This window comes from Poecilia mexicana, unplaced genomic scaffold (assembly GCF_051168715.1).
Source record: "Poecilia mexicana isolate PSO_F unplaced genomic scaffold, ASM5116871v1 scaffold_21, whole genome shotgun sequence".
Taxonomy (NCBI): Eukaryota; Metazoa; Chordata; class Actinopteri; order Cyprinodontiformes; family Poeciliidae; genus Poecilia; species Poecilia mexicana.
In genome coordinates, this window is record NW_028263390.1 from 15,957,678 (window position 1) to 15,972,961 (window position 15,284).

The 15,284-nt window shown below is 38.1% G+C and overlaps 1 protein-coding gene across 4 annotated transcripts in view; it reads left to right on the forward strand.

Moving 5' to 3' along the window:
• Nucleotides 1-566: 566 nt before the first annotated feature.
• Nucleotides 567-15,284, forward strand: part of LOC106920666 (rho-associated protein kinase 2-like) — a 34,821-nt gene continuing 20,103 nt past the window's right edge. For 3 of the 4 annotated variants that reach the window (XM_088002042.1, XM_088002045.1, XM_088002044.1), the window contains exons 1-7: nucleotides 567-1,043; nucleotides 7,560-7,641; nucleotides 9,763-9,863; nucleotides 10,494-10,631; nucleotides 11,964-12,224; nucleotides 13,324-13,468; nucleotides 13,562-13,700. In XM_088002042.1, the coding sequence (XP_087858168.1) occupies nucleotides 948-1,043; nucleotides 7,560-7,641; nucleotides 9,763-9,863; nucleotides 10,494-10,631; nucleotides 11,964-12,224; nucleotides 13,324-13,468; nucleotides 13,562-13,700 (962 nt within the window). In that variant the 5' untranslated portion in view covers nucleotides 567-947. The remainder of the gene's footprint in view (nucleotides 1,044-7,559; nucleotides 7,642-9,762; nucleotides 9,864-10,493; nucleotides 10,632-11,963; nucleotides 12,225-13,323; nucleotides 13,469-13,561; nucleotides 13,701-15,284) is intronic. The other variant, XM_088002043.1, reaches the window with a different exon arrangement.

The following is a 15,284-nucleotide window of genomic DNA, read 5'->3' on the forward strand; positions in this document are numbered from 1 at the left end:
GATAGCCATGCATTTACATACAAGGGCACTTTAGACTAATGTTTGGTGTTCAGGCTAATCATTTAATCTGACAGTTGTGTTTCTGGACTCAACAGAGAAGCCAGAGTACCTTGAGAGAACCCATGTGTGCACAGGAAGAACATGAAAACTCCATGCAAAAAGACTCAGGCTGGGATTCAAACCAACCACCCTTTATGATGCAAGTAACATGTTACAAACACCACATGTTAAGTTGTTTTAGCATTTAATTAATAAGGATATTTCAATTTGTGTCAGTCAGTTTTTATTTAAACAGCACTTTTATGTCCAAAAATATTTAGCCCTCTGCAGCGGCTTCTTGAACTCAAAGATTAGCAACATTGCTCTGAAAAAAATATAAATAGCAATACACAATTAGCCAATGCAAACACTATTTGTTTCTTTCTTGTTTGCTTTTATTTTGGTAAAACAATCCTTAACCGGAAGTTGTACGGTTGTGTGTTAACCATTGGCGACCGTGTCACACAGGTTGAACACCCCCCCCCCCACCCCACCCCCCTGTGGTGCTGTGTGAGTTTATAGCAACTACCTGGTTTGTGACGCTGACGGGGCGCATCTGTGACTAAAGATCCCATCTCTGAACTTCAAGACGTCGGGATTCTCTCTCTCTCTCTCTCTCTTTTTTTTTTTTAAGTCGCTTAATGTTTTATAAATGAGAGAAAAGAAGTCGGGAGGTTTTATTTTCTGTGGATGAATAATTAACCTGACAACTCAAGCCCTTGTGTACAGAGGAGCAATGATATGAGAAGCTGAGCCACGGATCGGCGTGTGCCTTCACCACTGGTAGAGAAATATATATAAAAATAACACCTCTCGAAACTGCAGGTGTTTTGTTTTAGTTTGTCCTTTAGCTTTTTTTTCCCTTTTTTTTTTTACGGCATTTGAACTGGACAAAGTGGACTGTAATCATGCTGGGAGCGGAGAGCAGAGTGGAAAGCCGGCTGAAGAAGCTGGAGTCCATGGTGAAGAATCCGATGTCGTCGCTCAACTTATCAACTCTGCTGGTGAGTGAGCAACATGCCCTGGGGGCCCCACGCAGGTACGGGCGTGAGACGGAGCGAGCTGCGCGCATACTTCAGAACAATTATCCTCCCATAAAAGACGGATCACAGCCGAAGTAAACGCATGCGGGAAAGTACAGCATTGGAATCAAAATAAACCTTTTTTAGATTAAAACTTAACGCGTTTACTGAATTAGCTTAACATCAATCTGGGGGTGGAGAAGGAGGCAGAAGGAGCCCCACCTATTAATGTTTCAGCCGCTTTTCCTGCGTGGAATGCAAAACTCCCTGTTTACACACCACAGCAGAAGTATATGAGTGTACAGAGGATCAAATGTGATTGACTTCAACGGCGGACCAGACTGACTGAAACTGAATGTCTTTTTTTAAAAAAACAATAAAAAAAAATAGGCGGCTGACAGCAACTCAGTCTGTTTGGAATATTTTCTAAAAAGTGAGCATGCATTTAGACAGTAAACTAGCTGTTGTTTTTACCTTCACCGGTTTAGCATACCATACCAAATCCTGAAACTCTACTTCTTGCCTTCCAGCACTATGGTTGATAGGCATGGATCAACATGTCCTGTGCACTTCAGTTTATCTAGAACCACACTTTTCCAAGGAAATACAAAAAAAAAAAAAAAAAAAGTTATTTTGGTTATTCAGTTACTCAGGGAAAGGTTGATCATATCTCTTTGGAGAGTTGCAAAATTATTCCAGGAAACATCTTGTACTCCAGAGGGATAAGATCAGGGATAAGTTTAAGGGAGGACTGCTCTATGAATCAGTATTGGGGGGGGGGGTGTTTTGGTCAAAGGAGACCAAAATAGAACATTTTTGGTTATTTGCAAAATATGCTGGACACTAGGATAACGACTCTAAACATACAGTTTATTTAAAATGCAATGGTTCAGATACAACTCTGAACAATCGCATGTTCATGTGGCGGAATCGCTCGGTCAACTGGATTACAGCAAACGGAAGTACAATGAAAAAAATATTCTGAAAACTATATATGAATAACTTTTCTCCCAGCCAGCAACTATGTGCTAATTTGTGCTGGTCCATAACATACAACGTGAATAAAATACATTTAGCTTTATAGTTAGACATGACAAATGTATCAGGGGTCTGTATTTGTGGAACAATCATCAGAAGGAAAACGTGATAGACAAATAAGGTTGAAGTTTAAGGAGAATTTGTCACTCTGCTTGTTAAATGACAGAATTGTGTCTATTCTTGTGCTTGGTGACTCACAAGTAAAGTCCTGAGTACAGGACAGTGATGGCTGATAAATCCAGCCGGCCTCATGTTGCTGCGTAAACAGACAAGTGATGTTTGGTTACTTTCACCTCTGTGTGGTCATTCTTCAAAATGTTGCATTTTTAAAAATATTTCTATTCAGCACCGGCTCCTCTTGTTTAAGCGGTTCTGAGTCGACGTAACAATGGCCACCGTGCTTCCCGACGCTGGGGAAAAAAAACAAGCAGGAAGCCAGAGTCGCTTCCTGGAATTGAGTCTGAGATAATTAGTCATGACCTCACCTCACCGTTTCCTGTTTGTCTAATTTTTTGTTTTTGTTTTGGCAGCATAACACAAGATTAACAGTGTCACACAAACATATAGAAAGTTTTTCAACCCTTTTATTTTTTAGGGTTATATTTAAAGGGTTATTAATCAACGGGACAATAACTAACAATTTATCGAACTACAAAATCCCTTCTCTCCAGTGAGAAACTCCAGCTCATTCTGGGGATCACAGGCCAAATGGGATATATTATCCAGGTGAAAGAGAGCAAGAGTCTGGGATTCCCTCCTGAACCTGTTGCCCTCACAACCCGATTTCAGATAAAAAGAAGACAATGGATGTGTGGGGCTATGAATCCTGTTTAGAAATATTTCATTTGTTGATGATGGCCTCTTTTTAAATAAAAAAAAAAAAATCAAAGACAAAGGAGTATTGTATTTGTTCAAAAGATCAGCAGTTATTTGAGGAATTAGTCATGTAATTTGTATAGAAAAGTAAAACACCTTTACATTCATGTGACTTATCTCCTAAGGTTGCATAAATGAAGCGTCATGCTATGATGATTACATGTAATTTTTACAATGTATGCTTAAGATTAGTGGCTTGTGGAGTGGTTAATGGGTGGCTTATGTCTTTATCTAAGATAAGCCATGATCTGTATATTGCTTGTAACATTTAATTTCCTCTTTTCAACCATTTTGACTGTGTGCTTGTATTGGTATAGAGTTCATGACGATAAGTAAAACGCAGCAGAGGCTTTTATTTTTACCAGCAATATTCATGGAGTACTAACAATTATGTTTTCAAGAAGGCCAAGAAAAAAAGAGTTGCTGTGGAAATGAAATCATTTTAGAACTAACCAAAGTCATTGGTTAATACAAGACGAGCCGTTTCTGTTCTGATCCTTTTAGTCAAGCCTTCATTATCCAATGCATACCTGATGGCATCGTTTGTCATGCCTTACCTTACAAAAAGACTCTACCGTGATGAGGACGCACACAGTTGTCCTCATCACAAACATGTTGTCCAAATCTGAACATGATCCAGTTGGCAGCAACTGGATCATGTTCAGATTTGTCCAAATTCCTGAAAACAAAAGAAGTCGAGCGTCTTATTTGAAAGAGGTTGAAATCTTTCACTGCTACAAATTACATGAATGCAGCAAAATTTTCTTCCTCGTGAGGGTGATTGCACCGTTAACTTTTCAGATGTTTCTATATTTTTTTCTTCTAGAAGTTGATGCAAACTCTTTAGTGCCAAAGAACAAAAATGTGTGTGTACAAAAATGGCACAAATGGAAATAACGGGGTTAATGGTTCCTGAATTTCAGTTTCCTGCTTTGTTTAAAGCTTAATGCCTTTACATGTCTCCAGGGTAGGTGAAACAATGTACTACTGTTGGAGCAAGTCTGACTCATTAATCATAGCCAATAATCCAATGGCTCTATGGTATCAACCACTTTCACCTAAACGTTAAACACCACTTTTTATTACTCTTTTTCACCGGCAAAGAGCCATGAGTCAATGATTCAAGCTCTAAATGGCGAACATGTTTTTGACATTCTGAAAGTTTGTAATCCGTTATCCGCTTAACGTGTTAAACAGATGTTACAGATCTTTCCAAAGCTGCCAAATTTGCTGCATTCATTGAAAAGCCCAGCTTTAGATGAAGATGAATGAAGTGGAGTTACAGAGTTTCAAGTTGAGGTTTGTAAAACTAATCCTGCACTTTCTGCTCATAGTATTAAGTTACAGATTTCCCGTAGACTTTGATGGTGTACTGTGGGCTTTTAAAGTTGATCAAAATATTTGAATCCATTGGTTATAAACATGATGTGACGTACACCCTTTGCTCAGAACATGGTATGCAAGTAAAACAGATATTTGTTTTGCTTCACTTGTGATAAAATGGATGCATTTTCTATAGAAAAATAGATTCTTGCCTGAAAATTCCCTATACATTCAGAGCAAAGCTTAAATGGACTGGAACCATGACAGAATTACAGGAAGGGACCCTATGCTCACTCCTAAAGAGGTCCAGCACAGACTCTCTAAAGGGTCACCAATCTGTCTGCCGTTAATTTCTTTAGGAAGTTTATCAGGAAATAGCCTCTTGCGTCCTACTGTTAAAGATATACATGTGGAAAGCTTGCTACATGTTGTTATGGGTTTCACAGAGACTAAATGCTTTGGTCAGATCAGACAAGGCTGAAGGAAACATTCCTGATGTGAAACAAAGAAGGATGGAATGGAAAAGTACCTTATTGGGACTGTTAAGCTTGGTGGAGGACCTGTGATGCTGTGGGCATGTTTCTCTTACAAAGACAGTGGAAGAGTTGTTTAAAAATTATGACATCATTAAATCTTTAAAATCTGGTGGCCTGTGGCAGAAAATTGGAAACCTGTTGTGTTTGGGTCAGGGTTCTGACCCCTGAAACCTACGGACCAATCAACACAGACATGTCTCGCTCTACAGTCATATTTAAGACATTTACATTGTCTTTCTAAAAGATTGCCGTAAAAATCAAACCATTGTGGACCCTGTTGTAGCACATTTTATCTGTTACATTTTTTTAAAATGTCCCTATTTTGTATTTTCTAACATCATGATGGAATGAAATTCGCCAAGCTGTGAATCATCAGATGCTGAAGCGGTTTATGATTTAGCTGTTATAAATGAGCTTCTTCCTGTTTCCTCTGAGCTTCGTGTGTTAGATCTACTGGTATCGCTCATTCTTTCGTAAAAGTGCTTCGGTGTGCTTGTTTTGGCAGGAATTGACAAGAAGTGTTGTTTGAGTTTGTTAGACTCACTTTAATAAAAACAGTTACACACTTGCTAAATTTAACAAAAAGTTTGATTAGATACAAGTTTGATTAGCTCTCTGTAAGAATGCAAACAAAACTAAACGATGATCATGCATCGCACTGGCATCGAGGTACTGCGATGTTGGGTAACTGCGTCTTGGAGGATCATTTAGTAGAAGCACATGTTGCATCAGACTGGGATGTGAGCTGAACGGTAACTTCTATGCTGGGGAAGGTCATGGCAACAATTCAGATTGGACTAAATTCATGCATGTAGAATAAAGTATTATTATTTTAGATACTCATTAATGAGGGTTGTCATTAACAGGAGTTTAATGAAAGTCTGAGCTCAGAATTTTGTTCACAGAGCATGCTTTTTTTGAGAAGATGATGCATGAAAATAACCATGTTTAAAATATTACTATCTCTTTAGTCGGCAAAGAAGAATATTAATGCGATGCAAAGGTTTTTCAACTATAACCACACACAGTCGACTTCATGTTTCCTCCGGTTCTATTGAACATGTTATTAAATCGTTTAAGCAGACCTCACTCTCCCCTGCAGCAACATACCACAGTCATAAAAATCTGAGTAAATATCCACTGTGGAAAGTGATCACAGATCTTTGATCACTTAGTGGGACGAGCCGCATAGAGGCTCGTCCCACAATAGCTTCTGAGCCTTTACGTCTATTTCCATCTGCCTGCGGTGGTGGTGGGGGGGCGTGGGGGGGTAAGGGGGATTTCGCCTCACCACTGCTATTTAAAGGTGCAGAATTGTTCCACCCCTGATCACCCCAACCCCCACAAGTCCCAGAACAAACAGACCGATGGCTCAACTTCCCTAGGCACACACATGCATGTTGGGTGACTCAACTTGACCCCTGGTTGGGGGAACAGAGGGTCACTCTGCATTCTAACCCCCACCTCCCTCACCCACCTGTCCAACTGTCCTGCCAGCCCCTTAAGTCTAGGATCAGAGAGACATTTTGGATTTACATGCAACCCGAAACCCCTCATTTGAGCTCTGATGACACCACAGAGACCCCGGCTGTTAGTCGGATGCTCCCACTAACCCCCTCTGTTGAGGCACAGAAATGGTCTGAGTGTTCTGGAAGTCGGCCTTCACCTCATGTGGTTAGCCGTAGTTTTGAAATGGCTTGTCAGACGTGTGTTTCTATTGATCCAGAATATATTCTACTATTGTGTTTATTTTCTTTAATTTTCGCTCCCATTCAAGTTGTATTTGAGGAAATTTGGTTACTAAAATACTTCCCCTGTCTTTTACTGCTTTGTCCATTCATTTGGTTCTAATACCTGTCAGCAGGCAAAAGCAGGTCATCTAGCAGGTGAAAAATTATTTTCAGACAGATTAGTAAACACGAAAATGAGACATTTGACTTTGAAACATAGTTTAGTTTTTGTCTTATCCTGTTTATTTAAAACAATAAAACTCCACAAAAAGAACACCTTGTAGGGAAGGGAGCAGAATGTTCAGACTTTACATAAAAGATACCAGTTTCGAGAAACTTCAGATGTTCTTTTGGAAGGAATACATTTTTTTTTTTTTTAAGAATTGGCCCAAAAATATGAAAAACATGGAAGATTGCCGTCACATGTTTAATACAGCCAGTACTTGCCAGAAATTCCCACAGCTCCATTAGTGTTTCTGTGCTCCTCTTGGAAGCCTACTTTGTCATTAATCTTCGATGGATGTCTAGTTTTTGGTAATGTTGCTGTTGTGCCATATTTCCTCCATTGTGCTCCTTGGTATGTTTTATGCCTGGGAAACTGTTTGATACTCCTTCTCCTGACTGGTACTTTCTGACACCTTCAATAGTCAACAGTTTGTAGCTAAGTATTCTATAGTTTTTCAGCAATATATTTTTTTGTAAACTGGCCTCTAATTTTTGTCAGATAATTTGGAGGTTGAAAATGAATCGATGATTTAAAAGAGAGTGAATATGTCAATTTTCTGTGATATATATACCTTGATATGCTGCTAAAAAGTGTCCTATAAATAAATACAGATGTAAAACATTGTGAGAGTTTCTAACTCTGAATCTTGAATGTTAAAAGGTATCCAAACTTGGAAATTAAATCATTTAAATATAATATTTGCATATGTTTTCTGTCTCAGTTGTCATAAAAAAAATAAATTAATGTTTTTTTTTGTTTTGTCTTTCAGGATTCCATGAATGCCTTAGCTCATGATCTCAACTACCCCTTCCTGCGAAAGAACAAGAACATTGAGGCATTTCTGAACAGATGTAAGAGCTACTCTGTGTTTTTAGTGTTTTGGTGCTTTATCCTTTTTCTACTTTCTTTCCATGTTTTTTGTCCTCCGTTTATTATTTAATCCCAACAAACATGTTTCAGTACTGCAGTCAAATATGCAAGATTTGTATAATTGAAATAACTGTTTTTCACTTCTTGGCCAGAGCTGTGCGTTTGTTGCTTTTCTCATTTTCAAAAGGGTCAAATGTGTTTTTTTTTTAAGTTTATTCAGATACTGACAGGTTGGTGCCTCAGGCAGTCGAGTTTAGTAACGGCATTCTTTTACTATAGAGTCATGTCATGAAAATTCAGCTCGTTATTCTTCCCTGAATAATAAAAGGGATTCTATGTGGCAGATATCATCATCATCATCATCTGGAGGCATGCATATGTTAATGTTGTCTAAACTTGTAGGTGCAAGCTACCCTGAGGGCTGGGCGCCAGTTGCCAAATATGAATGAATTCTTCTGAAGCTGAAAAATGCCAGTGCCATTTCCTGGAAAATATGTCAAATAAAAGCTTAATCTTTTTGATTTCACTGACCATAGAGCAATTAACCAAATATGTAAACTGAGATAAGTTCCCATGATGAAAGTAAAATTACCATGGTTTCATGGTGTTTACATAAAACAGACATGTGTAACAGAGTCTAACTGCTTTCTAAAGACGCAAGTATTTCTGATACTGTTTAAAAAAGTAGCATTTTGTCACCTTTCTAAAATAATGGCCTAAGTAGATTTTGGATTTTCCCCCCCTAAATCTTTTATTATTATTATTATTATTATTATTATTATTATTATTATTATTATTATTATTATTACCAAAATCACATTTTGCAAAAAAATAACGTAAGTCTTCCTAAATAATTTTAGGAAGCTGCTGATTTTGATTCTTACAGTTATAGTTTCTTAATAAACTGGTTTTGATACATTGAATTAAAACAAAAAAACACAAATAATAATGCTAGGTTTATTATTTGTGAATCTGATTTTGAATTGAATTAATCAAAAAAGTATAAAGTTGATTCAGTAAATTTTAAGTACAACACAGGGTATTTTATATTAGAGCTGCACAAATTTAACTGATAGTATACACAAACAGCAGGTCTTAACCATTGCGTAATTTACATGTCATTTGTTCCATGTGATTTTTTTTATATAACATTAACATAACAAGAAGGGTGAGTGGAGTTGCTTAAATTTCCATATAACAACTTTCTGTGCCTTTGGCATTATTTCCAGTCAAATTTGCTTTTCCTGTTAGACAGAGAAAATTCTCAGAGCCTTTTCTGGTCAGTTGTCTGGCAGCGTGTAGCAACAGGCAGGGAGGGGCAGCACTTCACTACACTTTACTATGGTCAATAAATGCATTTCAAACCATAAGAGGGGTATGGCAAAAACCTGTAGCAGCTTTCAAAGAATCCTCAGTAAACCTTGATACCAAGGTCCAAAATGGGTGGGAGTATTTCTAGCTCTTATCTTTAGACTTCTCTTTTTCAGAGGCTGATCATGTCCATAAACAATCTGCAACATTGTGCCATTTAACGATGTGTGGGCAGAGTGGTTTTATTTGAAACACTTCTGAAACTTGTTGCCAGGATCAAATTCCCCTCCTTAGTTTCGGCTCGCATAGATTTGTTGCCTACAAAGTGTTTTGGTTAAATGTATAACTAAATTAACTTAATGCACGTATGTGTAACTACTGCAGATGTATTTTAAGATGTGGTGTTCGTTTTTGTTTAAAATGATCCATTCAAGCATCTTTATTACTTGTGCCATTTATTTTGTTTATGTTTTAGTAACGTGTCCCCTAAATGCGTTTTTTAATTAAATAAGCCTTCTTTTTCTTGTCCTAATAGCGTTTGATATGTTCGAAAAGACTCCCAAAAGGCAAATATAAAGTGGACCGCAAGGCTAACCTAAGTAAATCGATGGAATTGTCCACGTTTTCTCTGCAGTTTCATTTGAAATTGAGATGATAATCTATGCAGATCACAAAAAGTACATTTTTCTTGACCTTTGAATAAAAATTTCCAAAAGGTATTTTGAATATAAGTGGCAGCAGATTGAGCTTTTGTGATGCTGAAGTATTCTACTCCTATCTCTTATCTGCAGATGAGAAGCTGGTGAATGAACTGCGAGAGCTGCAGGTGAAGGTTGACGACTTTGAAAAAGTGAAGTTGATCGGGAGAGGAGCCTACGGTGAAGTGCAGCTGGTGAGGCGTTTCTCTCTTACTGCCCTGTAAAAGAAGAAAATATTTATTTTAACCTTTATATTTCATTGTTAAGCTCCGCGTTTGAAGTAGAGAATTTTTCCTGCTTTTCCTGAATTTAACAGTTTGCTTCTGGGCCACTAGAGGGAGCAACCATCAAGACAAATAAAAAAAAAACCACCCTGTTTTAAACACAGAACTGTAAAATATTTTTCACATCATTTCCTACCTAATGAATCATACATTTTGAAACTGGCTGTAATTCCTTGCTCTCCTCTTGGCCTCGTTTTTTAACTACCTTCCTTCTGCTGGAAGGCAGTTAAAATCAGGTGTCTGATAAGATGTTTGTCTGTTGGAACGAGTCCGGACAGGCTTTGTGTGGGGTATGAATATGAAGTCTGGTGAGGGGGTGTGAAGGGGTACTCGTCTGTGTTTGTGCTTAGCGCTTGTGTAAGCATGTCTTCTTATGGGTGTGTACAACACTCGCTGCTTCCCGTTTCATGTCTGGATCTCTGCTGTTATCTCAGTCACTGTGACATTCCAACAGTTCTCTCCTTATTGTCCTTGTGGAGTTGTTACTGTTTACATTCCAGCATCGTCTCCTCTCTCTTATCTGCCTGGCCTTATTTACAGGTCCGTCACAAGGCCTCGAAGAAGGTTTACGCCATGAAGCAGCTCAGCAAGTTCGAGATGATCAAAAGGTCAGACTCGGCCTTCTTCTGGGAGGAGAGGCACATCATGGCGTTTTCCAACAGTCCCTGGATTGTTCAGGTGTGGATGTGTATTCCTTTCCGCAACACGCAGAAAATTATGTGATAGACCAATAAAAAGTGGTACATTATTGAAGGAAAATGCATTATGCTTTTACTTTGGTACCTCTGAATAAAAGACACTCATATGCCATTAGAAGTCACCTTAATGGTAAATTCAGTGCAACAAGAGTGTAATTTAATCTCACTACAGATCCAGGTGTTCTGTGAAGGTCTAAGGGGTTTCTTAGAGAACATCTGTGAACAAACAGCGTCCTGTTAACAAAGAAACACAGAAGTTTAAGAGAAGTTTAAAACAAGTTTAGGTCATAACACTGTATCCTAAGCATTCAATGTCTTTTACAACACTCCTGAAAAGTGAACATTGCAACTCTATCGAGGCGTACATGTCCACATAAATTAGGAGGCCTGACAAGGAAAGCAGTGAAGAGATGAGAGAATCTGTTGACAGTTCAGCTATTACTTGCACATTTAACAGGCTTTTACTTTTTGAATTCCTGACTGCTGAGCTACTGATGCATTCAGACTACAATTTAAGTGACTAAAAACAATACATCAGTGTTTTCATCAGCATTCTGCAGCTTTAGCTGTGTAATGTTGCTGCGTCCTTTTGCAAGTGGCTCACTCTAGCCTTACTCATGTTTTCACCATTTGTCTCCTTGCAGCAACAGAACCACCCACAAGGTTTCTCTTTGAGATTTCAGCTATTTGTCGGGCACACCTTTAACACGGCAGGAATCCCATCCATAATAGGATCCCACACGGAAAAAAAGAAAAAAAACAAGAAACAAAAAGCAGTTTCACTTCTGTCCAGGCAACGCCTCTTTAGATCATCTTGCAGATATGTTTCATGGTGTTAATCCGGATGTTCCAATCAAATCCTACAAACGTAATGGTTTTATTAACTGCTAAGGCAATTAAAAGATGTGAAACAAAAATCCAGTTTGAAATAATAAGTTTCTTTTGTGCTACCTGGCAACCAATCTTATTTTATTTGCAACTTTATTTCCTATAGAGTTGTAACAAGGAACTTGTGTGTTATGTTGGTCATTTTGAATGAAGTTTAAATAGAACATATGTTTAAATTAAAAATTTGAAAACTAAACTAATTAAGCTACAATAACTTAATATTTTAGATAAATCAGTTGAACCTGGTTGTTGTTTTTTTTTCTAGCTAGAGTTGACATAATCCTGGCATCAGGTTTGCAGTAATGATTTTTGACTTTCACTATTGGCTGTGAAACAATGAACAGCAATTGTGAAATCTGTATCAGTGCAAAAATCTTTAAGCACTTAGACATGACATTTATGTGTGGAATGGACATCATTCCAGCTTTGCTGCGCTTTCCAAGATGATCGGAACCTCTACATGGTGATGGAGTTCATGCCAGGCGGAGATGTGGTCACACTCACCATAAACTACGACATCCCCGAGAAGTGGGCTCGCTTCTACACGGCCGAGTTGGTGCTGGCGCTGGATGCCATCCACTCTATGGGTTTCATCCACCGTGACATTAAACCGGACAACATGCTGCTGGACCAGCACGGACACCTCAAACTAGCCGACTTTGGCACCTGCATGAGGATGAACTCGGTAGGTTGATTGTTGTGAATTGGAGTGAATGAGATGTTTCACTATTTCTGAAACTTTAGAAGTGAAAATGCATTTAGTTATTCTTTGTCAGGGAAATATGTTTGCTGTATTGTCACTTGGAGCTCTAGGTGTTCAAATAGTGGAAGTGCCACTCAAAATTGCACTTGAACCGTTTTGAAAAGCTTCAGGATTTACTTTGCTAAGCTCCCAAATCAAAATGCCTCTGTGGTTCTGCCTCTGGTGTGGAGCAGGAAGTGTTTCTCAGCTTTTCACCACAGCTTTTTAAAATAGCTTCTCCTACATATTTGTGCCTTTGGGGAAATCCTCTGAAGTCATTACAAACACCTCGACATGCATTATGGTTTCTTGCAATTAAATTTTTTGTGTAAGTATATATAAAGACTTGTATTGCTGGTAAGTAACTAAATAAATTATAACAATATGCTTCATTTATATAGCATCTTTCAAGACAGAAAATACAAAGTGCATCAATAACATTTTAAAAATTATAGAATTAAAAAGGAAAAACTGTATAAGCAAAAATGAAAATAAATAAATAAATAAATACATAAGTACCAGAAGCAAAATATATAAAACCAAATCAGGAAAGTAAACATAAAATGTAAGACTAAATTCAATAATATTTGTAAAAAAAAAAGAAAAAAAAAAAGGTATAACACACAGAAAAACTTTGTTGAGAAAAAATATGGGTCCCCTAAAAAACTTTTAAAAAAAATTTTAAAAAAAGCTTTATCATTCTAGGCAAAAGTTTTTCTTTCTAGACACTAATTTGATTAAATTGAGAATAAGCGGTGCCAAACGGGGGCTTCAGCAGACACCACTGTCTCTTACTTTGTGATTACCATTGTAAAAAGTAAAAGGTTGACTTTTTTGGATCAGCAAACTAACACAGCTCACAAGAGTTTTTCAAGTCATGAAAATATGTCTTGATGTGTTCTGTAAGATCAACAATAGTTATTGGAAGACAGATTTAGTTGGGGACTTTGACACGGATCATCTCTGTATATATTAATTAGTGTGTCCCCAGACCTGATACTTTGAATCTTATACTTATGGTTGTGTGTTTGCTTGTCTACAGTCTGGTATGGTGCACTGTGTGACAGCTGTAGGCACACCAGACTACATCTCCCCGGAGGTGCTTCAGTCTCAAGGCGGTGACGGGACCTACGGTCGGGAATGTGACTGGTGGTCTGTTGGAGTTTCTCTGTACGAATTGCTTGTTGGTGAGTTGCAGTTTAAATTCACAAGTATGAACTTCTTTCTGTGGGTTTATTGGTAAAAATCTAGGAAGCTTTAATCTCTAATATTCATCACAGGCGAAACTCCGTTCTATGCCGAGTCTCTCATCGGAACATATGGGAAGATCATGAACCACCATAACGCTCTGGTCTTTCCGGACGATGTGGAGATGTCTCAGAATGCCAAAGATCTCATAAGTGCCTTTCTCACCGACAGGTTTGATCATCAAACGTTGTCAAATGTTCTTAGACCATTAGACCATTGTTTTTAATATAAATCATAATCCACTTCATGTGTATGAACATGCTGGTTAGCTGGAGCCATTTTGGGTTTCTCGCTGTTTGGCTGCATTACCCAATCACAGACCTATGAACAGTTTAGTTGTCTGGGCCTTGATACAAGACAGCATCACTCAAAAAGGTAAAAAAAAAAAAAAAAAAAAAAGAAATGAGTGCCTAGAATTGCTTGAATTAGATTGAAATTTACTGGTTCCTCTGGGAAATTACCAGCAGCAGTCCACTGACAGAAAAAAAAAAAAACCCTAGACAATCATACTTAACAAAAAATGAGAAATCCAAACAAAACTGTCATAATTTTATTAATTGTTGATCTTTGATGTAAAGTTATATTGTTTTGTTGAAAAATGGAAACCAATTTGTGAACAAAACCAAAATTCCTCTCTGTGTCCCGTCATCCCACTACCTCTGGGTGCTTGGCGGCGGAGCGGTGTGACAGCTTGAGTTGGTCGTAATGGAATAAGTAGCTCAACTTCAGGCATATGCTGAAGAAAAGACACAGATTTGAAGATGATTGTGATGTTGATGATTATTATTTATGACCATTTAAAAATATCATAACCCATATCATAATAAAAATCTCCTTCGGCTGCTGACAGATTTGTTTTTCGACTGATTTTGGTGTTATCTAGGCCATTCCACCCCAATCAGTGAGTCATTTAGCACATATAAAAAAAACATTCAATTTGATGCACTCTAGGCAATACTGAAATTAGGAATTATTCATTGTTGAAGTATATATATTTTTTTTAATGAGTCTGTTTGCCTAAAATAGCTGAATGAATCCAAAGGTTTGTTAATGACATCAGAATTTAAGCTTAAATTCTGGTTTATTCATTCACTGAATGAATAAATGGCTAGTGGTCCTGCTTTGTGGCCGTTTCCAGTGGAAGAGACCACTTCCTGTTTACATTACTGACCCCTCCCCAGAAAAGGCTTTAAACACAGGCCCTTTCTGCTTCTCTACAGAGCAGCCTTTCATTTTTTCCTTCTCACTGAGTTTATTTGCTTTCTCACTCACTATTCTCTCACCACGCACAGAATCCGATGTGTCTATGTGAGGCAGTCACACACACACACACATTCGCTAATCACTGCATGCACTTAACCCACATACTCTGTCATTGTCTTCCCATTTTGCTGGATCATTCATTCGGTCTTGTTCCCCCCACTCCTCCCACCCTCTCTCTTTGAGTTATCTCATTTTTCCTTTATGTGCAACATTTTATACCTGACTGCTGCCAATTTCCATTTCTCTTAACCCTATTTACTCCTTTAGTGTTCTGGGCACAAAGACATAGCTTTTAAACTTAGCTCGGTTGCACGTGTTTTTTTTTTTTTTTTAATGGACCCATCAGAAAACTCCGCTCTCTCCCCTTCTTGCTTGATCTGGAATGTCCCACACGTGGCAAGCCCAAACTGCCACACCCCTCTGCCGCCATGCACCCAAAGGTATTGGGGTGGGGGGATGCAGAGAGGCGTTGAAGGAGGGAAAGTTCTGTGT